Source organism: Hippopotamus amphibius, chromosome 3, assembly GCF_030028045.1.
Source record: "Hippopotamus amphibius kiboko isolate mHipAmp2 chromosome 3, mHipAmp2.hap2, whole genome shotgun sequence".
Taxonomy (NCBI): Eukaryota; Metazoa; Chordata; class Mammalia; order Artiodactyla; family Hippopotamidae; genus Hippopotamus; species Hippopotamus amphibius.
Window position 1 is genome coordinate 80,850,565 of NC_080188.1, and position 24,696 is coordinate 80,875,260.

Here is a 24,696-nt window from a genome sequence, read left to right on the forward strand (position 1 = left end):
CCTGCTCCAACCCCACCGTGCTGCCCAAAGGGGAGGAGAAGGAAGGAGATGATAAAACTGATTTCTGGATGAGGCTGACGCGTGACCTGGAAGGGCCGTGGGGTCAGGCTTTGGAGACCCTTAGCTGCGCACATCTAAGTAAAATACGTGTCTTCCACTGGAAACCTGACTGGACCCCTCGGCAGATCCTAGATATAGTCAGCAGGTTGGCGTCGGTCTAGGGTGAAAAAGTGCCATTGAGGCGCTGAAAGTAAATACATGGAGGGACTGCCAGCCTCTTGCTGCTCTGAAAGGGAATTGGGTCTTTAAACATCAGAGCATTCAGACATCTGATTTGCATCCCCTCCTCCGGCAGCAGTGTCGTAATTTAAACCCCTGCCAGCAGAGATGTATGGGTCCCTGTGTCAGGGAGCACAGGGGTGGCCATTAATGCCGTGAGTTACAGCCTGGTGGTGCCCTGTCAGAGTTAACTATGAGAGACCAGTGATAAATTCCACATTTCCAGGAGTGCTGGGGACAGGGGAGAGAAGAGGGCTGGTTTCTCATATTTGAAGTCCTTCTAAATCAGGATGCTGACATTTTATTTAGAGAGCTTGTGGCATTCACTTTGTACGTGGGATCTACATTCCTCACATATTTCAGTTTTGCATTCTGAGAGCAACGTGTGACAGTGCCTCTCAGCTTGTGGTGGGGCATTTGAGCACCGCGGGGCTGGAGTTCTCACAACGGTGCTTGTTCAGATCCCAACCGAGAGTCTGCAGGCCGTGCAGGCTTCCAGACGCAGGAGGGTGCCATGGACGGCAGTGGTCTTGTTTGGAATCCCACTTGGCTGCCTACTCGTAACTTGAGTTTTGTGAGCCTCAGTTTCCTCATCTGTAAAATGGAGTAATAGTTCTCTTCCTAATTGTCCAGCAGGGTGACTGTGGAGGTGCAGTGAGACTATGCAATATTGGAATATTCCGATATTGGAAATCTCCCACGTCCTGCAAGGATGTGTGTTACTGGGGAGAATGGAATTCTTTGCCAGAACAGGCGGCCTCTGGAATCCCTGTGCATTTAGTCACCTCTTCCTTAAAATCAGTCTCCTAAAGCAAAGCCGTGTGTGTATGTGTGTGTCAGTGTCAGTTTCTTAAAGCAATGTCATAAACGTGTGTGTGTGTGTATGCGTAGATTTTTGGATGTGCATATATTTTTTTCCTACTTTGAAGAGAATCTCCAGCTAAGATTTGAAATTTACTTACCTTCTCTTTCACATGTTTGCCTGTGTCTGGTATTGGGGAGAGATGAATCGGATAAAATATTATTATTTCGTGCTTGTCTGCCCCTATGACACTTCCCTTTTGATGTTTAGCCAAGGGGTACCACTTGCCCAAACATAATTCAGTGATTATAGACTGTCCAGTCCCTTTCTATTTATGCTCCTGCATCTGACTCTGAATTCCTTTTAGGAGATGTGAAAAACGGGACTTCTGGGATTTCTGAGTATCTGACAACAACCCTTCAATACCCCTAGGCATACCTAAATTGCATGTCTAAAATAAACACTATTTTTAAAAAATGTACCTAATGAGTGTATTTTAAAATTGTAAAAACAAAATAACATTAACAAAAGTTTTTTTTTTTTACTCTCATGATAGAGACATTTAGAATTATAATGTTGGTTATAATGCTCTTATCACTGCAGTTACTCAGGGAATTTCTAAAGTCTGGGTTTCGGTAAATACATCATAAATTCTAACCATAATTCAGATTGTTCTCGTTAATGTTTATATTAAACAGAATGGATGGAACGTCGTCCTAAGACTAAGTGTGACTAAGAACCTTGTTTCTGTTGCTTTAGGCTGAATCATTAGTAGCTTTGAATGTGCTTCTGCTGAGTTGTGGGCTGACCAGAATGATGAATATCTGTGAGGGACTCCAAGTCCTCACCGTTATTCCTGTGAAACTTGCGGGCCATTAAAGATGCATGCTGGGCCTGGGTATTTAGTACATCAACATGGAAGCAGTTACTAAAATACTAAGGTGAAAAATATTCCTCTTAAACTGCTGAGAACATCACAGGCGAGGAAAGTATTTCAGTGTCATCCTTTAAAAATGCCTGTTAAGATGGGTGGGAGTCATTGGCAGGAGGAAGGCCTGAGGTTCTTGATTTTTTTTTATTGAGGAGTTTATAAGTCACCCCCTTCATTAAGTATCAGAGTAATGGATGATGTCATTAACATGCTTATCTTGAAAAAACATAATTTGCTAAATTTTTCTCTTCCTTTAGTAAGTAGTGGTTTCGATGAAAATCTGGTTCAGTTCATAGTAGAATACAAGGAAACACAAACAAAATATGTTTAAAATGTAAAAGTAGAAGAAAGATATGACATGAGTACAGGTTAGGTTTTTGCAGTTATTTTCTGAAATTCAGTGTTTTCAGAATGGACATCCAAGAGGCAAATAGCTTGTTAAAGCTCACACAGTCAGATCTCAATCTGTTCTCATATATACTTGTTGGTTTCTAAAGCCATCCATTTAAAATGTAACTTCCAGACTTTCATCCCATAAGGAAAGATTGCTGATTTGTTATATAAAATTAATGTTTCTGAATTACCAGAACACATTCATTGTAAACATTTTGGAAACTTCTGAAAAGTGTAAAAGAAGAAAAGTAAAGTAACCTGTATAAAGAAGAAAAGTAACCTGTAATGCTACCACCTAGAGATAAACGTAACATTTTGGGGTGTTACAGTATATATATAATTTTGAATATTTTTAAAATTTCATGTACTATAGTGACTATTTCCCATATGATTAATATTTACTTGAAATGTGCTTATTAGTGATGATAATATTTCATTGTAGGGATTTGCCATGATTTATTAGGTCATCACCCTGTTGGCCCTTTATGTTGCTTCTGCTTTTTAAAAACAGAGATGAATTCTGAGATTCGCATTCTTGTGTATAACCTTTGGGTCCACCTCTGTTCCCTTAGAGCAGCTTCTTAGAAGTAGATTTACAGGATCAAAGGTTATAAAGGATATTAAGAAATTTACATATTGTTGCGGTGCTTTCTATAAAAGTTGCCTCAACGTAAGCAACAACATTGACACGCTCACCAGCATTGTTAAACCTTTTCCAAGATGATGATTTACCTGATCTAATCAGCCAGTCCTTCTAGGAAAGGAAGGAACATTCTTTAAGTCCTAATCTGAGCTTCATCTCATTTCATCCTCACACCAACCCCATGAGCCAGGGACCAGTGTCCTCCCATTTCACAGATGAAGAAACATGCCCAGTGCTGGTGAGGAACTGTCAAACGTCATGTAACCAGAAAGCGGGCAGAGTGGCTGGTTATTCAGGCTCAGGCTGTCTGGTCTCAAGAGTCATTTTCTTCCTCAATTTCCAGGGTTCTCCCCTATGTAATGTTCATCATTGTCTAGAGAACAATTTTATTCTCTAAACTAAACGTGCAAGTTGGAGAGCACCTAGCGCTTCAGTGGACACAATAAACACCATTTCTGAGGCTTTCCAACTCCCCCTCTCCCCCACCACTCAGTAAACACAGTGGAGGTCAGTGTCCCGCCTCCAGGCTTAGAGTCCTCGCCAGCCAACCAGGTAAGCAGCCACCTACAGCCCTCAGCATGCACACGTGTTCATTTTACTGCTAGGTAAGGAACTTTTTGCAAAGGTAGAGATATTGTCTTTTTCATATTCTGCACAATCAAAATCACACGCAAAATCTCTAAAAAGAAAACTTAGAGCTTTAAAAAGCAACAAAGATAAACCATGGTGTTACTGTCACAGGAGAGATTTCTTTTGATTTGTTAGTAAATGTATCTGTGTCATTTCCGCCTAATTCCAAAGGTCCCTCTTATAATCACTGAGAAGAAAATGCAGCTTCTGATTATTGGCTGGTTTCTGTTCCAGGTGTGTGAATACCCTGATGGGACCAAGTCTTTGAAACTGGGAGACTTCGGGCTGGCCACTGTGGTGGAAGGCCCTTTATACACAGTCTGTGGCACCCCAACTTACGTGGCCCCAGAAATCATTGCTGAAACTGGGTATGCCTCCTGGGGGCTTGGGTTTGTGCTTTAACCTTGGGAAAAAGGTGTCATTTGCTGCTACTGCTGCTGTGTATTTGGGTGCCTCTTGGAAACGTGGAGGGCAGGAGAGATTGTTACCTGCACCGGGACTTTGATCCCAAGAACTAGAGTTTGTGCTCCTGCTTCCAAGAGCTCTAGGCCTGGACTTTGTCCCAAGGCCAGTCTCGGAGTCCCCAAGAGAGTGGTGAGGTTGGGAGAAGAGCAGACGCCTTTTGTCCAAAGGGTAATTCATTCCTGTGCGTGAAATGCGCAGTTTGGTACTGAAAGGCCTTTTTTCCTAACAAACAAAGGCAAGTTCTCCCGGCATGGGAAGAGTTCCTGGGAGTGGTGTCACTGTTTCTCTCCCCCCACCCACTCTGTTTCCCCAGCTACGGCCTGAAGGTGGACATTTGGGCGGCGGGCGTGATCACGTACATACTGCTCTGTGGATTCCCACCCTTCCGAAGGTCAGTGGCTCTTTGAATGACAGTATTTGAATTGTAAACCCTCTCCTTTTGATCAGAAAGTAGACATTCTGCTCCTGGCAATCAGGACCGGAAGCTGCTCAATAAAAATGTCAGTTAAAAATTATATAAACGTACCTTTCACTTTTTTATCTTAATTTACAACCTATTGATGTATATTCCTTGTCCACACTTTTGATGTGAGGCCAAGGCCTTTGCTTTGGGTTTGGTCCCCTGAGTTTCCTGCAGTCATTCTTCCGTAAAACACACCCGTAGTCCAGAGTCTACGATTTCCATTCTCAGTCTTTTTCGAGAGGAGTGAGGTTTAGAGATCCTTGTGAAGCAGTCGGATCCTTCCAGGTAAGCCTTTTTCTAGTTCTTGAGTTGTCTCTTGCGCTTAATTCGACAGCAGTTTCTTAACAACTCACTTTGAAAGCGTTTGACCTAGTTCTTATAGAAACAAGGAATTCTTTCTTTTTAAATTCATTTTATCAGTTCACATAATATTTAATTAAGTAGAATGACAAATACTTTTGGCATAAACAGGCCTGGGAACAAGCAGATCGACCCTTGGTGACCCTGTACCTCACCTGGTGGCCACGTGCGGGTCAAGGTGTGTACGGGGCCCACAGAGCACGCTTGCCCACAGCAGTTTGTGAGCGGGGAGGGGGCCGCCGTGTGGGCTTGGACGCAGCATTTCTTTTGATCAGTTCCATCTCCCTCTTTGGAGCAGACGAACCCTTTGAGGCAGAAGTCCATCTGATGACGCATGTTCAATTTTCTTCTGAGTTTTCTTGAATCCTCTTTTCCTTTTAATTCCTTCTTTTGTTCATTTAACAACTATTTGTAGAGTAGCTACTGTGGGCCAGGTAGTGTTCTAAGGGCTGGGAATCAAGTGGTGAAGAAAACATATTCTCTGAGGCCATAGTGTTTATAGTGTGGTATTCAGTCAGTAAGTGAAAAACAGGTTTATTTCATCCCATTCCACCCCCAACCCCTGAATTTTATTGTGAAAGCATTCAAACATGCAGAAAAGTTGAAAGGTTTCTCTTTTTTAAGTGATCAATTTTTAATTGAGTTGAACAGTTTTTGGGGGCTGACATTAAACACAAGAATGACACGGATGTCAGTCTCTACTTTTGAGAGCCTTATGGTGTGAAAACATCACGAGAATATTGATCAAACAGAATAACTGAGCGTGCGTTCGTGCCGAGTTGAGGGCTGGAAATCACAGAAGGTTTCATGAAAAATATGACATTTGAGTGGGACCTTGTCCTGGTGGCATGCGTTGGGTTTCTGTAGGTGGAACGTTCTTTCCATCTGGCCATCAAGGTCATGGCAAGGTCATTGCCTCGGCGGGTTATACAGACTGTAGGATTACTGGATGTATCAGTTAGTTTTTGCTGAATAATACACTTCCCCTAAAGGTAGGGGTGTAAATCATTCTGTGGATCAGTTGAGCGGTTCTCCTGCTCTGGGCTGGCTCAGTGGGGGCGTGAGGTCCCGTGTAGTAGCCTCACTCGCACGCCCGGCTGGCTCAGTGTCAGCTGGGAAACATGACTTGGCCATGTGCCTTTCAGCATCTGGTAGGCTGGCATCGGCTTCCCGTGGTGGTGGATAGCAGGATTCCCCAAGGCAGCCAGAGAGAGGGCAGGTTCCCCTGCATGTGCACTTGCCAGATCTCTGCTGCCTCACATGTCTTGATTGATGTCCCGTTGACCAAATGAAATCAAATAGCTAAGCCTGGGGTAACTGGGGGAGAAGATTAAGTGTGTACGGAGAGAGAGGGGAATCGTTCGTGGCTATCTTTACAGTCACACTGTGCCCTGGCTGGTTTCAGAGATGACTTGTTTTGGGAACTAGTCACCTGCAGAAGGTAGTGGGTTTTGATAGCAGGTAATCCTAGGGCCATTTACAGCAGAGTTTCCCTCCTCGGTTCACCCAAGTTGAGAGCAGTTGGAAAAGGGTATCAGGGATCAGTTGTAGAGGAATGTGTGCTCACCACTCCCTCTAGTGTTTCCGCTTGCCAGTGCAGCCTGGGAGTTTTTTCTTTGGCGCTACTTTTTTACTTTTTGACAAAATGAAACTCAGACTAACAATATCTATCTATTGTGACTTGTTACCCAATGGACAGCAGCTTTTTTGTGGGATCTTGAGATAAGTGTGGCTATTTAAAAGCAGTAAAATACATTCTGAAAGCTGCTGCCTTAGATGTTGTATTCAGAAGCTGGTCCTACAACTCTAGATAGCTTCCTCTTGAAAATGTTTTCCCCCTTTTGTACCATGTTGTGATGAAAGAGAACCTGTTATGTTAAATACTAGTTATAGAAGCATCTTCACAGCATACAGAGACATTCTGGATAGATTTTATAACCTACTATGATATAAAATATTTGTATTTTTATATATTTGCTATCTGTCTATCTAGAGGGTGTGCAAATTATGGAAAAGGTCTTTTAAATAATGATACATGACTATGGTATAAGGTATTATCTATGTACCTAAAATAAAGTCCTTCAAACAGTTATCTCAAAACATATATATTTTTAATTTCTTACTAAAGATGATTTTAACCCAAAACTTTTTAATTAAAACTGTTCCTTGGAATTGACAGTTTCAGCTTCTTTAACTGTAGCATCTCTCATTCTTCTCTCAGGGTTTTCGGGCTTTCGTCTTGGGCTGACATGTATTCTCCCTCCAGTCTTTTCAACACCAGATTCACTGTTACTGAGAAGGATGCTGGTTTTTCACAGGCAACTAGAAGTTTAGTTATTGCCTAAGCTAGTCTGTTCTTAGGGCCACGGACAAGTAATATTTGCCTGACTATATACTAAGGTATTCGATGTTTCTTTTAAACACACCCACATACCCCCCTTTAAGTGAAATGTTTACACATCATTTGTGAAATAGCTTACAACATTTTTCAGGTTACCTCGTCTGACCTTTCACGACTTGGCATTAGAAAGAGTCTACACAGACTGTTTGCTGTTTTCAAAGTTTTTCTTAATGGGCATTTTCAGGCTTAAAGCACTATATTGTTTGAGAATTAAAAAGTGCCTGAAGCATCTCAACCAAATTGTAGAGTATAAATGTGTTAATAAATCCAGGGTACATTTAATCTGAAAGTCTTTTTATTATGTGACTACTCAGAAGGATAAATTCTCTTCAGCTCTGCTCTGGGGAGGGCAGCCCCGAAACTCCCAGAGCGCCGGCAGTTCACAGCACGGGGCCTGAGGGTGCCGTTCTAGCTGCTGGCATCCCGGGGTTTTGTTGTTGACTCAGGCTGTTTTGCCAAGAACCTAAATCCTGCAGACACACCCCCAATGTTTTAGCTGTTTGTTAACAAAATAAAAGCCATATATATATATATAAACAAAAGCTATTTGAGGTTCCAGAAAAATACCAAAAGGAAGATGAGTGCCGTCATACAGAGGGATGGCGGAAAAGAATAAATTCTGGAAAATGGGTGGTTGTTTCCTATCTTCTTCTAACATTGTCTCCCGGGGTCTTCTGATTTTCTAAACGTTTCTGTAAAATCTCATTGTGTTCTTAGGTGCATCCTTTACTCCCTTTGAAGGAGAGAGTTGAGTGGAATTAAATCAGTAGAGAAGTAACAGTGAAAAGGAAAGGAAACATGTGGACACCTAGAAAGAAACGGTCTGTGCTCACTCAAAGAACATCACTTTTCAGGAGAGCGCGGGGGCGGGCGTCTCTTGCCTTGCCCGGTGATCTGGCCTGACTTGTGCTGCTCCGTGCGCCACGTGACCCAGACGTCATGGACCAGCAGTGTTGATTCCGCTGGGCTTGGTCAGATGTCATGAATGTTCACAAAGCTCACAAGCTCTGCTTTTTTTCCTAGAACAGGAATGGGGCAGCCACCTCATCACACAACCCCAGAATTTGTCTGTGGACACTGCCCTGAACAATGTATTTCTAGGGATGCCACACTTGCACGCCCTGGAGGGCTGGTAGCATGACCAGCCTCCTGTCCACAAGGCTGAGTGGGGCCCCGTGTGAGCACCCTGAGCAGTAAGTAGGCGGTAGTGAGCCTGTCGGGAGCTTCAGGAGAATTGTTGCACCCTTGCCAAGTGAGACTTCGCTTCCGCTCTGGGATTTTGGTCTTGACTCCAGCAGCCCATCCTGAGCTTTCTCCCAGGGCTGTGTGATGGCCTAGAAAGCCAATGACCTTGTTCTCACTCTGGCCATTGATGTGCCCACCCAGGGAAGGGGCTCTGGAGGTGCACTTTGCTGGGAGGTTGGGGACGTCCAGGTTCCTGAATTTTTCCCAGCAGTGTTTCCAATGTTTCTGTGACACCGTCCATCAAAAGTCAAGTCATCATTTACCCTTTAGGTACCAGGTGTGTGTGCAGGTGCACCTGTGGGGGGGGGGCAGGTAGGCACAGGGTGGGGAGGGATGCTTACTTAGGGCTGGGGAGGGGGTCTTCCTCAGCCCATGCCGATCTAGTTGATGTCCTTGGATGGGCTCTTTCTCTCAGACTGAGCTTTCGTGAAAGGCACGTTGCGAAGGGGAGCACATTATGTCATGGGTGTGTTTCCAGATTCTGAATTCCTTATGACTGTTTCATATGTTGGCTGCTTCGCTGATCTTTGACTGTTTTCTTGGAAAAGTAGAAAGAGGCAGGGCAAGAGATCTGACTCAAATCTGCTGCTTCTCCCCTCTTCTTACCACGAAAGATGAAGTGAGGGCAGATGCTGCGCTTGTTTTTTGTGAAATGAGGATTTACATCATTTGTGGATTCCTTTTTTTTTCTTGAGTTTTTATTGTGGAGAAATACGTGTAACATAAACTTTATCATTTTAAGTGTATAGTTTTAAGCGTTAAATGGTATTAAGTACATTCACGGTGTTGTGCAACCATCACCACCGTCCACCTCCAGAACATCTTCGTCGCCCTACGCTGAAACCTGTACCCACTGAACAAAGTTCTTGTGCCTCTGTTTCCTCTCCTCACTCCTCTCCTTCTCTCCCTCCCTCCCTCTCTCTCTCTGTCTCTCTCTCCCTCCCCCCACCTCCCTCTTTCCCTGATTCCCAGGCCCATGGAAATGTTCTTTGGTTCGTTGTCTGCAAGGGACAGTGTGTCATCCCAAATGCAGTTGAGATCCACAGCTGAGCTATGAAATGCCCAAGCCAGAGAGACTGGACTCCTCTCCCCCCTCTTCCTGTGCGCATTTTGTTAAAAAACTGTGTGGTGACTCTGACTCTTCTGTTTTTCTATCACTGACTTAGTGAGAACAATCTCCAGGAAGATCTCTTTGACCAGATCTTGGCTGGGAAGCTAGAGTTTCCAGCCCCCTACTGGGACAACATCACAGACTCGGCAAAGGTACCCATCCCGGCCTGTTTCTGGGGGTTGCATCGTGTCACGGGTCCTTACCTGTCATGTGGGGCCGTAGCAGCTCTTGGTGCTGAGCTCTGGGTCTGTCTTGACTCTTAGTGTGTGGTTCTTCATTAAGTTCATCCCGCAGAGTGGTCTCCGGAACGCTTAACGAAATTCTGAGAGCTGGCCTGGCTGTCTTCCCAGCTTGCCGCTGCCTTCTCCTGTGCTCCTCTAAGCCCTGAATGTTTGTTCGTTCATTTATTCAAGAAGTATGTGACAGACACCCATCAGGCTATAGGGGTGGCGTCGTGAGATCTGCTGAATTGCCGAAAGGAGCAGGACTGCAGTTCTGTGCTGCGGAATGATGATAATCGCCGGAGCTCGCAGGAGAGAACATCTTGGTTTCCTGTAGACTCGGGAGAGACCGCTGCTGCTCTCAGCGCTGCTGACACGAGGCAGCTGTGTCTGCTTGATTGCCTCGCAGGCACGGGGAGGGGAGGTGATCACAGCTTTTGCGTTCAAATGGCCGAGCAGCTGTGTTGGCTGTTCTTTGAAGTACTTGGTGCAAACTCAAGATTTCTGTGTTTATGCTGGAATTGCCCCCTTTCGCCTCCTCTATCATCTTCTTTATTTCTTTCCAGGAATTAATCAGTCAGATGCTTCAGGTAAACGTTGAAGCGAGGTGCACTGCGGGGCAGATCCTAAGTCACCCCTGGGTGTCGGTACGTACCCACATCCCTGGGGAGCCAGCATCTCTGGGTCCTGCGGCCAACGGCGTGCTTCCTTGCTGGGGCTTTTGTGCAGGCAAAGTTCTGCATCCAGGTTTCACGGTGGATTAAATGTCTGTTTTCTCTAATGAGCAAGTAGCATGAAGGCAGCTCCCTGGGAGAAGGTGGTTGGCACCAGGATCCCGCTCTGTGAGTGACCGGGCACGTCACTGTCCCTTCCTGGGCCTCCGTTTCCTCGTCTGCGAGGTGGTTTGGCCAGGATGCTCTCTAAGGAGCTTTTTCTGTCGTCCTGGGATTGGCCCAGAGATGAGCCTGTGTCTGAACCTGATCTCTGTCTTCCTGGCACATGGTCACAGGAGCGCTTCTGCTGCGGCCGGGACACGGTCCTGCCAGAGCCGGGCAGAGGATGTGTGATGTTGCCTGGAGTTTTCTCTGAGCTTGGGTGGTGCCTCTGGGTGCAGGGTAAACGTGATCCATGAGAGGGCCGACAGCAGGAGGGTCTGCGTCTCCCTAGGTCCTGGAGGCTCTGGGACAGTGAAGTTAACTCAGGGGCTTTTGCCAATGTCAGGTTTCCTGTGCACCTCTGCCACCCCCCCTGCCCCACAGAGTCTCACAGCTCCTTGCAGACTCTCTGGGTCCTGCTAACGGACTTGGCTCTTGGACCAGTTAGCTGAGATGCCACGTTTGTTTAAAATGAGCAATCAGACGGACAGTTACCTGCATTCTTGATTCACATGATAAACTGTTTACTAATTTTGATGTTTCCCTGGGAGGGATCTATATGAAATTAGGTGGCATTGGAGCTGTGGAGGAGGGTGTCTGAACCCTGCAGAATGTCCTTCTTGTGCCACTGGGGCCTCTGCCCCCTCCTTGGCCCACTCCAGGCCTAAGGAGGGAGGTGAACGGCAGAGGGTGTTTCTGGGTACGGGGGGCTCTGCCGAATAATACTCGTTATTTTTAATTACGTACGTTGTTCCCCTGCCCTCGTGGCTGAGATGGGCCCGTTTAGGAGGAGCTGGTGGTGGTGACGGGTGGCGTGTGACTGTTGAGCAAGAGACAGCGTAGACGTGAGAATCAAAATCAGTGTCTGTGATTCTCTTCTGTAGGATGACGCCTCCCAGGAGAATAATATGCAAGCTGAAGTCACAGGTAAACTCAAACAGCACTTTAATAACGCGCTCCCCAAGCAGAACAGCACGACCACCGGCGTCTCCGTGATCATGGTAAGTGGAGTTGGCCTGGTTCTGGCCTTGGGCAGCGGCGGCTGTGGCCTGACTGCTCCACCGACATTGAATCTCGTAAAGTCCGTAGCCAAGTGCTTCCCTCCCGTGGCCGTGGCCACTGTCTGTGTTCCTCTCTCCGCTTCGAGAATGTCTTGGCACGCGAAGGGCACCCTTTGGCAGGCCTTGGGGCCTGGGATCAGAGGTTGTGCGGGTCCCAGTAAGGCCAGGCTGATGGGCCCCTGGCCAGGGCGCCCCGGCCTCTTCTCCTGGCCTTGGCGGCCTCCAGGCAGCTGCTTCTGTCTCATCTCTGCTTTCCCGTCTAGAGAGGGGCCCGCAAACCCAGGTGGGACTTACAGTAAGAGGAAGTGACTCCCTGACTACTCACGGCCTCACCAATAGATGGTTTGAGCTATGAATGATTCTTTGGGACTTGGGATAAGAAACAGCCAGAGTTAAGGAAATTCCATTTTAAAAAGTCATTTTTGTGGCTTTTAAAAAGTCCAGAACAATGAAAAAAAATATTAGTTTTTTTTCAGGGTTGGTAACATTTTTTAAGTCAGTAACACTGATCCCCATATTTTTTCAGATCTTCCTTCTCCCAAAATGTTTTTAAGGCTGCTTGCCTAAATCCATAAACCCAGCAGATGAAAAGTGGGATTAAAGTAAGCAAAATAACATGAACGTACATTCAGCAGATGGGAGAAGAAGGCACAAGAGATAAAACTGAGCCAGAAGGGTGGTGAGCACCCCCACTACCAGCTGTGCAGACCAGAGCCCTTGCCCGGGTGGGGCCCCGAAGCGTGTGCCACCTGCGGCGGCGCCGCGTGCAGAGCACGGGTCCCGGGCATCATCTCCGTGCCGTCCGCGCGGCCCACAGGCTCAGGGAGCGGCGGGGCCCGGGCTGCCTTCCCGGAGCCAGCGTCAGGCTTCCTCGGGAGGCGGGGGCCTGAGCTGGGTCGCCGTCACCCCAGGACGGCGGGGATCTGCGGAGCCTGGCCTCAGGACGGGCCCTCACCCTCTGCCCAGGCTCCGTGTCCTACCCGAGTGCGGGGAAGACGGTCGCTTATTCCACAGCACCTGGTAGCCTCGGAACTGTCCCTGTGGGTCCAGATAGACGTGGAGGGAAGCCCGCCGCCGCGTGAGTGTGGGACGCGGGCTGTCCCTTGAGCTGCCACCCCCGTCCTGGTGCTGCTGCTCTGTCCTTCTCCCCGCCCCCAGGGTGGGGGGCTGCGCTTATTTGGCGCCCTCTGTCCTCCTGGGGACTCACTTCCTCCCCCCTTGCTGGGCAGTGCTCCCCCCACAACCTGCAGGCCAGGCTTGCAGGCTGGGCTCCTGATGAGCTGCAGGACGTGGGGGGGTCGGGGTGGGGGGAGTCTGGGCCCAAAGAGCGGGAAGGCCTCTTGAGCTGCGGTTTTCCCGGCATCTCAGCAGTGTTCTGCCGAAAGCCTGAGAAAGTCAGAGTTGTCACAGAGTGGCAGCTGAAACCCTTTGAAAAGAGCCATCTCGCCTGAGCCCACAGCCTGAGAACGTTCCCAAGCGATGCCGCCCGCGTGCGAGGCTGCCCGCTGGGATGAGGAGTCACAGCCCCGCCGCCAGCTGCGTTGTTAGGCAGCTTCTGGGGAAATCTAGGAAAATTTGAAAACATTGAAAATTGGCACCCGCAACATGTAATAATAAAAAAAAAACAACCTTAACAAATCAGTTAGAAGCACAGTTTAATAACCACACATTAACTAAGCTTCCTAGTCTCCTGGAGGAAGAACCTTTCTAGGAGGCGCCCAGGGCCTGCAAGAGCGTCCCCTCATTCCCCGGGTTACCTGTCGACTCCCGGCCCGGGTGGGAGCAGGTGACCCGAGGCCTGTGGCCTGCCCGGGTTCTGGCACGATCGGCCCTCTGCCTTTTGGCCCAGGATAGGCTCTGTTCTGGATAAGGACATTTAGGCCCTCTCACACAGAACCCACATCTCACGGTTTCCAAGTGGCATGTGTCCATTTGCTGATGAAGTTCAACTGTTTCAAACTCCTGAGCTTTCACGGGATGTTTGTGTGCAAGAACAACGCTCTGTCATTGGTGGCCCCTGTGGTGATTGTGAGAGTCGTGTGTCCCCGTGTGTGTGCAGCAGCCTGGACATGTTGGCAGGGTTCCCTCTAACCCCACGTCCCCTGCACAGTTCTGCGGCGCGTGGGCGCTGAGGAGGTGCTGACTGATGTCCCCACGCTCAGTACCTACGGCGGAGTCAGCGAAGCCTGTCTCGGTTGGGACCAGTTCTCCGTGGCCTAAAAGCTGGCCTGTGGATTCCGACGTGTCCCCCAGAGCAGCGGCGAGCAGGCCTCCCTGGGGACGTCCCGCTCATCCTCGCCCCGCCGAGGACCTGGCCCGGGGCATGGCTGAGTCGGGGCAGCTTGCAGTGTTTCTGTGTCACCATCCTCGCCCTCTTCACCAGTACTGTGTGTCGGCGTGTCCTGCCCTTGGGGACAGTTTCAGCTGTGTTCTTTAAAATCGTTATTCACGATGACTCTCCCTGGTATTTGTATGTTCTCATAACTGGGGTATGTGAGGCTCATGTGGTTTCCTACAAATAGCAGTGGAAACGGCAGCATATAGATGTTCCGAGGGGCACCCTCAGGGTGGGTTGTGTCACTCTCAGACAGTATCTGGCTCTCCACTGCCGTCCCTAGTGTCCTCCCCCCGCCCAGTGCCCCCCAGCTCCGAATTGGAGCCTGAGGCTCCAGTGAGGAAGTGATAGGGTAGGGAATGGTCAATCATGGTGCAAGAAAGTAAAGTTGATGCTGTTGTCTGCATTTTGTTTGACAGTTTGATTTGACAGTTTGAGAGAGACTTCAGAGTTTCACTCTGTACCCCGTTGAGACTCTGGGGATCCTGGAGCAGAATTCTGGTATTCACCGTGCTGTGCTTTGTCAGAGCAGCCTCTAATTCTCAGCCCCTCTTAAATCTGCACGCTTCTCTCAGACTTTGACACCAGCATCCAGCTCTCAGCTTCTCATGGGTGCAGGTCTCCTGTACCTACTGACACCCGTCTCAGCCAGACACGCCCTTGGAAACTTATACTTAAAACTTCTCAGCTTGCGACACTGCCTTCCTTCCCAGACCAAAAGCTGGCGAGTGCATGGCAGGAGGACGCTAGTCATTCTCCTGCTAAAAGTTATTTTTCACTTAGGTGAAAAAGCATCTTTTTGTGAATGAGAGCATAAGATGGGAAGCTTTGTGAAGGCTTTTGTTCTCTTTCTCCAAATACAGATGCATTTTTATCCGTAAGACAGTGTAGAGTCCGTAGGCTTTGGGATGGGAGAATGCTATTGGACAAGATTTTGGTTTAAGATGGGCCTGTGGTTTCAGAATGCACTTGGCATTTGCTCTGACTTGTCCTTAGATGCTTAAGAAAGGACTGTGCACCGGCAGAGCGGGCTCACCGCCTCGCCCAGGAGAGGCCATCTCGTGGCGGGAAAGGGAATTATGAGAAACCCCTTCTCGCTGCATTTTGTAGCCCTGTAGCTGACTCGGAGAAAGGATGGATTCAGAAGGAGTGCTTCCCCACTCAGGGGATTATGCTTCTTTCGGGAAGGGGGCGATGTTGGGATGGATTGGGGCTTAACTTAAGATAGACAAACTGTTTCAACCGTGTTGCTTCTGTTGAAAGTAAGTCTAGTTTCTGTCCCTGCTTCTCTCCTCCCTCCTCCTGCCTCTCCCGCTGGCTGCATTGCTTCCCTCTGACTAGGTCCAAGGCGATGGTATGTACTAACCGCGCTGCAGCGCTGCCTTCTGCCGCACACATGCATCTTCTTGACGGGAAGAGAAGAGGAGAAATAACTGCGGGACTGTTGGTTTCTTCTGCCCAGGGGACATTTTCTGGTAGAAAAAAAGTGAATGCCACCTCTCTCCGCTTTCAGTGTTTTCACTGAGGGGTGGCCTGGCCTCTGCTCATACTAGGAGCTCGGGAGCTTGTTAAGGAGTGATGCCGAGCTTCTCATTTGGCTTTTCCAGTTACCTCTTCTCCAGGTAACGGAAATTGTCCTTAGCCATCACTGAGCGTTCAGCCTGAGCTGGGAACGGCCCGTGGAGACCTGTTTTCCAGTCGACACCAAGTGCCCCGAAGGCAGCCACCCAGATTGGTCCTAGGAAGCCCCATTGTTTGTTCATATTTCCTCCAGGCTTTTTTTTTTTTTTTTTTTTTTTTTTTTTTTTTTTTGCAGTCAGAGTACTGGAAGAATTGGTGGTGCATTTTCCCCCCAAGGTGTTTAGACTACAAAAGGACTTCTGGTCCCTGTGCCTTGTAGCTAAAGGTGCCTGAGCACTGCAAGCTCCCCACATTTGGAAAACCCAGGGAGAGGGTGGCTGGCCGGGCCTCTCCGGCTGAGCAGGAGTCCTCAAACCCACTGAGAGGAGGAGGAAGGCAGGCCCGGGCCCACCTCCCAGGATAGAGTCAGAAAGCATGGTCGCTTCTGTGCCCCCGGAGCAGAGGAGCAGGTCAAAACCCTCATGGGTGTGACAGGATAAGACACCCGCGCAGGAAGAGAAGGGCAGGGAGGAGATGGGGGAGGATGGAAAGATAGGTAGTGTTGCACCTGGATTCCCAGGTTCCATAAATTACGGGGCCGCAAGGGTCGTCCCGATGGGGAAGCTTCTTTAGAAAAGTTAGCTGTCAGGGACCTCGCATTCTCGTGGGGTCTGGTTCTTGGCCAGGGCTCTTCTGGGCTCAGGGGCCGCTCGGAGCCTGGAGAAGCCTCCCGGGGAGTAGGAGCAGAGGCCGCGGCGCTGGGGCCGCCGTCGAGGCAGCTGGGTGTTGTTTCTCCTCTCCTGTTCCCGCCGTGCATGCTCTCCGCGCCCTGCTCGCGGTGCCGGGACCCAGGCAGCGGGCTGACGGCCTCCTGTCTGCTGCTCTCTCCGCAGAACACGGCTCTAGATAAGGAGGGCCAGATCTTCGGCAGCAAGCTCGGCGCGGAAGGCAGCCGGCCCGGCCTGGAGCCCGCCGCCCCGGAGTCCCCCGAGCCCCCGGAGTCGCCCCCGGGACCTTGCCCTTCTGCCGCCGCCGCCCCCGAGGGCTGCGAGCGGGCGGGGACCTGGCGCCGCCACCGCGACTGACGGCCTCCCGCATCGCCGCCCGCATCGCGCATCGCATCGCGCATCGCATCGCGCATCGCATCGCCGGGGTAGGGGGCGCGCTCCGCTCGGGTCCTGGAGGGGCCCGCGGGCGTCAGCGTCCGGGACAGGTCCTCGGAGCGGCTTCTTTTAAATTCTGTTTTTCCGTTCAGTGGACATTTGACGGCGTGGCCAGGAGAATGGGCAACTTTTATCCGGCATCGAGCGCATTTTTATAGAAACAGTTTGGATGAACTGAGATCTTATTTAAGTAAACTCGGAGGGCTCCCTTTTTTCTTACGAACAGCTCAGCACTGCGTCTTTCCCTTTGTGGGCGCCCTTCCTCCACTGATGGGGTCGGGGGGCTGGCTTCCCGCGGGAGGCTCGGAGCCCGAGCGGACCCCCTGGTCCCGGCACCCAGCCCAGCCTCGGGGGCCTCGCCTAGGACGACACTGGCTCTAGACTTGTGCAGAGACCGCGGGGAAGGCCATTTCTTCCCTCGACATAGTGTGTTTCCCCGACTCTTCCCACGTCTGTATTAGGAAATGCTGACAATCTTGTCCTTGGGGCTTTTGAACGAGAGGCGTGGTGCATGCGGCGTCGCCGGGGAGCTTCCTTCCCCAGGTCCGGCTGCGGGCAGAGCAGGACCAACCAGAGGCCCCAGGAGCCACCGGAGCTTCCCTCCTCCACCTGCTTTTCATCTGCAGCCGCTGAAACAACCCCCAGGAAGCGCGGGGCACAGTTGGAACTGGGCAGGAAGGCGCCTGCAGACATCCTCTGTTACTAACCGTCTGGAAGGCTGCTGGCAGTTTTTCCTTTTTTCCACCACCCTGCTCTTTTTAATGATTGTACATAATCAGTGTATTTGTTTTACCTGCTCATCTTCTAAACGGGTGGGCCTGTAGATCATTCTCATTGTTAGACTTTTGCCTCCTACAAGTGTATTCAATAAACTCTTCCTTCTTGAGAAAAAGTAATCAGGGTAGGCAAAGGTTCCTGTGTTGTTGGTTTGCAAAATGTGTGTGGTCAAAGCAACACCTCCTCAGCCCAAGTTCTGGCAGGTGCCGGTGTCTGCTTTTGTGACATCTCGGGGCCAAGATGGGTACGAGAGATGCTTGGGAAGAATACACGGAGGTGCGCCTGGATGGAAGTGTATTTGATTAGAGGTGCAGAAATGCACACAACAAAAGCTCAAAAGTAAATAGGGATTATTAATGTACAGCAGAGGACTTTGGTGAAACCAACGACAGGAAGGTCAGGCTTTATAGGAAGTGGGGAGTCGAGCGGTTGTTCTTAGCTGTCTGTCTCTGTGTCTCTCTCAGAGATTGTGCCGTCTCCTGTCTCTGCTTCTTTCAGTGCATTTTGGCCCTTGGTTTCTGTTCTCTCATAACATCAGCTTGCCTGGGCTCTGGCTTATCCTGGAACTGCTTCTGTGTCCCTAGCTTCTCAAGGCTGTACAATTCCACAGCTTGAAACCATCTCTTTCAGCTCTGAATCTCTTCGTTCACATCGCTGTGTGATGATTTCTCTCTGGGCTGGTCCTGACCTGAGGGCCAGTTGAGAGGCAGGTGACAGACTGCAGATGGGCTCCCTGGGTGCACAGCTCCAGCAGGTACAGGCTCCAAGAGGAGGGCGGTGGTGGGCAGGTCCAGAACATTCTGCGTGTCACTCTCCTCACTAGTTAAAGAGCAAGCTTTTTCATAGCTTTCAATAGAAAAATGTTCGTTAATGGTAGCAAAAAGCTATTGTAAAATAAGAGAAAAATGAAAATAATGAAAAATGGAAGAATGATGGAGTGAGGCCTTTAGTGTACTGATCAGAGCCTGAAACTCAACCCCATCCCTTGAACTGTGAGGTTCAAAGACATTTGCTAAAGACTTAAGAAAATAAATGGCCAGGGCAGTGCCCCTTACTGGTGACAGGAAGAGAAGCATCTTCTTTCCAGCACATACTCCCACGCTCTGTGCCACCCTTGGATGGCCTGGAGACAGGAGTAGCGTGAGCCTGGTGTGGCCGAGCAGTTCTTTAGTAATTGTCTTAATCCCACAAACACCTAGAACGGTAAGTGGTGGTAAAGCGACAAGCCCAGAAGTTAGGTGACATAACCGTGGTCATAGAACTGGCAAGAGACAGAGCCACGATGTGGTTTCAGATTCCATAGATGCCAAACCTGTGCTCTTTTAGAGGCAGCCTGTTGTCCAGGGTAAATCAGGGCCTGGACATGAGTGGTCATCTGGATGATGGTCCTAAGGAAAGGCTCTGACACCGTAAGCAAATTGTTCATTTACCCACATGTTTAGCAAACGTTGGTTGAGCTCTTATTCTGGTCTCAGGATCCAAATTAAATACAGGTACTTGGTTGCTGGCTTCCTCCACTTGTGCACAGTGAGAGAGACGTGCTTGGTTTACGTTCATTCCCTCATTCCAGCAGGGGGGCCACGGCTACAGAAGTTGACCTTTGAATAGGGGCAGAGCAAGGGAAGCAGTGACCTGCCGAAGCCACTGGAGGACGCCTGCTGGGCTCAGCCAAGAGGCAGTGTGAGTCTGTCTCTTGTTCTTCAAAAAGGTTGCCGCGATGTCAAAGTATATGGACTATATGGTTTGGAAGCATTTGGCATAACACCCCCAGAATATATGCATGAATAAGACCGTGAAATGTGAATCAGGAGATAGTGAGGACAGTTCAGAACAGATAAACTATATGATAAACAGAGTGCTGGTTAATGATTCTCTCTTGAAGGAGGACTTCCAGAGCAGTGTGCCATCCCATGGAAATAATTTAACATTTTCTGGTACCATGCTAAAAAAAAATGTAAAAAAGGAACAGGTGAAATTAATTTTATAGTATAGTTTATTTAAATATATGCAAAGTATTATTTCAACATGTAATCAATATAAAAAAATCATTGGGGTATTTTACATTTGTTTTTGTAACTGGTGGTGTGTGCTGACACCTATGGCCCATCTCAGGCTGGACCAGGCGCATTTTAAGCATGTGATAGCCTTGTGTCACTCTGCCTGCCACGCTGGACTGTGCAGCTCTAAAGAAAGGCCAAGCACTCAGTTTCCTTGTTTTGTTTAGTTTTGCATATCATGTGAATGACAAGGCAGAAAGAATGCTTATCCACTGTTTTATTTTTTTTGTTTATTTTATATTTGGGTCTTCATTGCTGTGCGCAGGGCTTCTCTCGTTGCGGTGGGCAGGGGTTACTCTTCGTTGTGGTGCGCAGGCTTCTCATTGCAGTGGCTTCCCTTGTTGCGGAGCACGGGCTCTAGGCATGCAGGCTCAGTAGTTGTGGCTCGCAGGCCTTAGAGTACAGGCTCGGTAATTGTGGCACATGGGCTTAGTTGCTCCGTGACATGTGGGATCTTCCTGGATTGAACCTGTTTTCCCTGAATTGGCAGGCAGATTGTGCCACCAGGGAAGTTCCTTATCCACTGTTTTAAATGGGATGGACCGATTTAAGATGATCTCAGCAGATTAGAGCACTGATCCAAACCTGAGGTATGAAATCAAAGCGAGACGTCCTATGACTCAGTGGCCAAGGACTGTCTGGCCAGTCCCTGCTTCCCAGGAAAGATCCGGGAGGGGTGAAGTGCAACGAGCACCATGTCATCAGGCGCCAACAGAGCTGCTTAAATGTTCGCCTAACCTTAAGCCACAATCTGAGAAGTCTGCAGATCACGGGCAGTGTGAGCTGAGCTTCCCCGGTACGGCTCTGCCCTGGGGCCTCGTGGTGTGCGGTGCAGATGAAGCAACCATCACCCGAAAACAGGCAGTCTGGGTGGTGAGGGGTTGAAAGCCCCGGTGGCGAAGTGGCCAGGTGTTGGTTAGGAAAACCAGGGGCACCTCCACCTGATGTGTGGCTTCATAGTGAATTGCTCTGTGGCAGGGGTGCTCTGGATGGTGGCCTGACGTCAGTGGGTAGCAGGCATGTTGGGTCAGGTGTGAGTGCAGCGTCAGAAGAGCAGACCAGTGACAGAATTCACGGCTTTCTAAAGGAGCGATTGTCTAGTTGTGGGAAATGCCTAGGTGCTAAATAATAACAAAAGTTCAGTTTACAGAGCATCTCATCCTGTCTTGTTTGAGCCACACCACAGCCCTGGGAGAGATGCTAACATCCCTGTTTAACAAATGAGGAAACTCGGATGGGTTAAGAGCCGCCGGAGCTGGGACGTGCCTCTCTCAGCCCCTGGGGCAGGTGTCCTGGGAGCTGGGCTGCCCTCCAGGTGGTCAGGGATGTCCTAAGGTGGAGGTGGGATGGGCTGGGGGAGACGCCTGACCAAGTGGTAGGAAATCGAGGCAGCAAGGAAGTTACCAGACAGGGGCATGTGCATTCTGTTAGACGAAGGAGGACCATACTGTCTCTGAGGGAGGCTGATGTGTGCAACTTTGGTTCGTCTTGGCCAGTGGATTTTAAGGGGCTATTTTATGATAAAACCCATAGTCTTGAACTCAGTGGGGATGTGTTACCATCATGGAGCGGCTGAGGGGAAGGAAAAGGTATTTGGTGCGGAGACTGACCTGCCCCTGCCATGCTCCTTCCCAAACAGAAGCCTCCTTCACGTGGGGCAGAGCTGGCAGCACGGCCTCGGGCGGTCAGGAGTGTTTCAGCCCGAGTTTGGTGCGTTTGAGGCTAGGCACCTGCCCGTGCTGACGCTGAGGTCGAGTCTGGGGACCGTCTCTCAGCTGGACCGAGCCTGAAGCTGCAGCACGGCCAGATGCTCCTGCCCAGCTCCCCCAAAATCTTGGTTTTGGCAAAGAAAAACATTCCTGAACTTGAGACAGGAGAATAATTCACTGTGTGTTTCTGGCATGTGACTGCCGAGGTCTCGGAATTCAGGGGAACATTTGCAGGTCGCCTGCTTCTCTTGCCTGCAGGTCAGACGGCCCTGTTCCCTGGAGAAAAGGATGTGCCGCCCCCTGGTTTGAGGAACCTGCATTTCTGGCTCAGAGTGGCAGGGCGGGGAGTGATGTGTCAGTGTCATTCCTCGTAGCTATGGAGTTTTATATAGCGATCATGTGACTTGGGGGACCCAAAACATGCATCATGGACTCTGCTTTTCATGTCTGTTGAAAAGAAAGATCCAGAAGACGTTTCTCCCACTCATCTGAGAGAAAATAGAAGAGACAGAGTTAAGAAATTTTTTTAAATTTTATTTTGATTTGCTATTTTATGGTCTTCCTTCCCAGCTTCCTTGCTTCTCCCTGCAGTGATAACTGGTGATGCCTATAGGGTTAACATCATTACACTTTATGCTACAAAAAAGGGCGGTGGCAAGGCTGGTTGCTCTCCTAGTTGAAGTAGAAAACTCCTTCCTCCCTCTGTGTTGGGGCAGAAATAGCCAAGTGGAGGCACCGGCGTATTTGCTGATATGCACGGTTTATGCAGATTTTGAGATGTGTGTCCTCCTCCTCTGTGTCTGTGAACATGCTCTGGCCTAATGTGCTGTCACGTGATGACGTGAGGCTGTGGGCTGGCTGCTCCTCCTTCATCCAGCGCACACCAGGAAGTGGTGAAGCTTGTCCATCAAGCTCAGTGTGGGATCCTCCCAACTGTTTAAAAGACCCTTCTGCTTCTTGATGTGGAAGGAACCTGTCCTGGGGCTGCTGTGCTCTTCAGCAGTGATGGAGAGGGGGTGGGGCTGATGCAGCTCAGAACCAAACCAAGTCAGAGCTCTTGAAATCGTATCTGGTAAAAACGTATCAAAGGTACCTAGTAAAAATCTCTGCCGTCAAAGTGCTATGTTGGTGGATCTAAACTGTTGTATGCTTTTTTTTTGGCTGCATGTGTGGGCTTTCTCTAGTTGTGGTAGAGTGTGGGCTCTAGGCCCCACGGGCTTCAGTAGTTGTGGTGTGTAGGCTTAGTAGTTGTGGCTCTCGGGCTTAGTTGTTCCTCGACCTGTGGGCTCTTGCAGAACCAGGGATTGAACCCACGTCTCCTGCATTGGCAGGTGGACGCGTAACCACGGTGCCACCAGGGAAGTCCCTGTGTGTCATTTAAATTCAATTATATTTGCAGAAAAGGGTGCGAAGTGGACGTACCATCTGGCTGCATCCAGATTCCCTGGCCGCCTGCAAGCTTGACCCAGGTGACCTCTGCCATCTCTCCGCCCCCCTCACAGCGAGGTGGAAGGACACATGGCCTCAGGTGTGTGGCTGGGCTCTGCTCTTGGAGCCGAATGGGAAAGGGCGGCCTGGGTTGAAAGCCGCCGACCTCACACGGCTTCTCGTGACTCCCAGGTAGGGGACTGTCCCGCATGCTGACAAGCACAACTGAAGCGTGGGGTTATTTCTAGGCAGAATCGTTACTTTTCATTGGATTAATTTATTGGAACATTTATTTATGGATGTTTGGTCCACTTAACAAGCTTCTCCTGAGTGTATTGTCCACCAGTTCCTATCAGTGTGCCTGTCAGGTTTTCGTGTCCTCTCTGCTCTAAGCCCTCATGCTTTCACCCAGAGATCCAATGATACTGCTTAAATTACTGAGCCTCACGGACTTGACTGCTGGTGTTTCAGTCAGAATCCACACTGTCGGGAAGGAAAACCTTCCTCTCCCGAGGCAGTGCCTCTTAACACACCACACTCTCAGCCGCGTCCCCTACTGAACGTGCTGCCACGGTTCACGTCTGTTGTAGGTCATCCAGTTTCATCCCAAACCACCTCCTTGATTTTGACTTTTTTTCCTAATTTGTTTCCATTCATTTCAAGTAATTTTTTTTAAAGGAATGAAAATTGGATAAAATAAGTGAATGCTGAGTAAACCCTAACATATACTGTACTAAACAGACTCTATCCCTGAGAAGCCCTGTGCTGATGCCAGCTGGTTTTATGAATACATACAGTCGGCCCTTGGCAGCCACTGGTTCTACAGCCGTGGTTGGTGGAAGCCGTGGCTGCAGGGGGCAGCTGTAGTTGTGTGTTGATGCCAGTTGTAAAGTATTACTTACATTTCAGTTGATTTTCCATTGTTGTAAGTCTGAAAACAATAAAGGCAGTGGAGGCACGATCTTCTTTGGCTCCAAGAGGAAGCTGCTTCATTAACTTGTATTTCTATCAATATTATCAACATTATTCTTCTGGCATATGACTTAGATATTCCTAATTTTCTTCTTTCACTTTCCCCAAAGTTCCCAAAGCATGATATCACAGGTTGATACCAGGGAAGACATTCATTTACCAGTAACTTAGGTATGTCTTTGCTTCTAAGATGTGCTTCCTGTCTCCCACATTTTACCATCGATTGTTTTGTTTAAGTATATAAAACCACCATGGAGTTTAGAACAGTGTCTAAAATTCCTTGTTTGTTAGATAAAGGTCTAGTGTTCTCACTTCCATAATAAGAGGGAGCTCTCTAGCCAGAGAGAAGCCCATCTTCCTGTTTTCATTCAAGAGAGTTGCTCTCCTATTGATTATTGTTCAAAAACTATTACTGAACCAGGGTTTGACATTTTCCTTGCAAATAATTTTATTATCATTGTTTCAAAATTAGGAGTGAAAAAGATATGTCCAACAATTCAATTACAAATACCATTTTATTTAATTTTTCTGTCAAACTGAGTTGTTCCATTCCTAATCTTTGCTTTTAGAGAAGAGCTGAATGTGTAGGAAAAACAGGAGGTGACCCCTTTTAGGTCAGTTGCAAGAGAAATAGAGATGGAACGTCAGTTTCAACTCAAGAGTTCATAACTTACGAAGAATTTATTTATGCAATACAGACCTTTTCTGAAATATTTTTCACAGAACTCCATACAGCAATCTACTAGAAAAGTAGA

General features: G+C 48.8%; 1 protein-coding gene across 6 annotated transcripts in view; it reads left to right on the forward strand.

Moving 5' to 3' along the window:
• DCLK2 (doublecortin like kinase 2) overlaps window positions 1-17,851 on the forward strand; it is a 155,723-nt gene extending 137,872 nt beyond the window's left edge. For 4 of the 6 annotated variants that reach the window (XM_057729382.1, XM_057729383.1, XM_057729384.1 and 1 more), the window contains 6 exons: window positions 3,913-4,046; window positions 4,457-4,534; window positions 9,779-9,875; window positions 10,511-10,591; window positions 11,704-11,820; window positions 16,729-17,851. In XM_057729382.1, coding sequence (XP_057585365.1) covers window positions 3,913-4,046; window positions 4,457-4,534; window positions 9,779-9,875; window positions 10,511-10,591; window positions 11,704-11,820; window positions 16,729-16,920 — 699 coding nt within the window. In that variant the 3' untranslated portion in view covers window positions 16,921-17,851. Of the gene's footprint in view, window positions 1-3,912; window positions 4,047-4,456; window positions 4,535-9,778; window positions 9,876-10,510; window positions 10,592-11,703; window positions 11,821-14,634; window positions 14,717-16,728 lie in introns of all 6 variants that reach the window. The other 2 variants (XR_009052831.1, XR_009052832.1) reach the window with 1 other exon arrangement.
• Window positions 17,852-24,696: the final 6,845 nt, after the last annotated feature.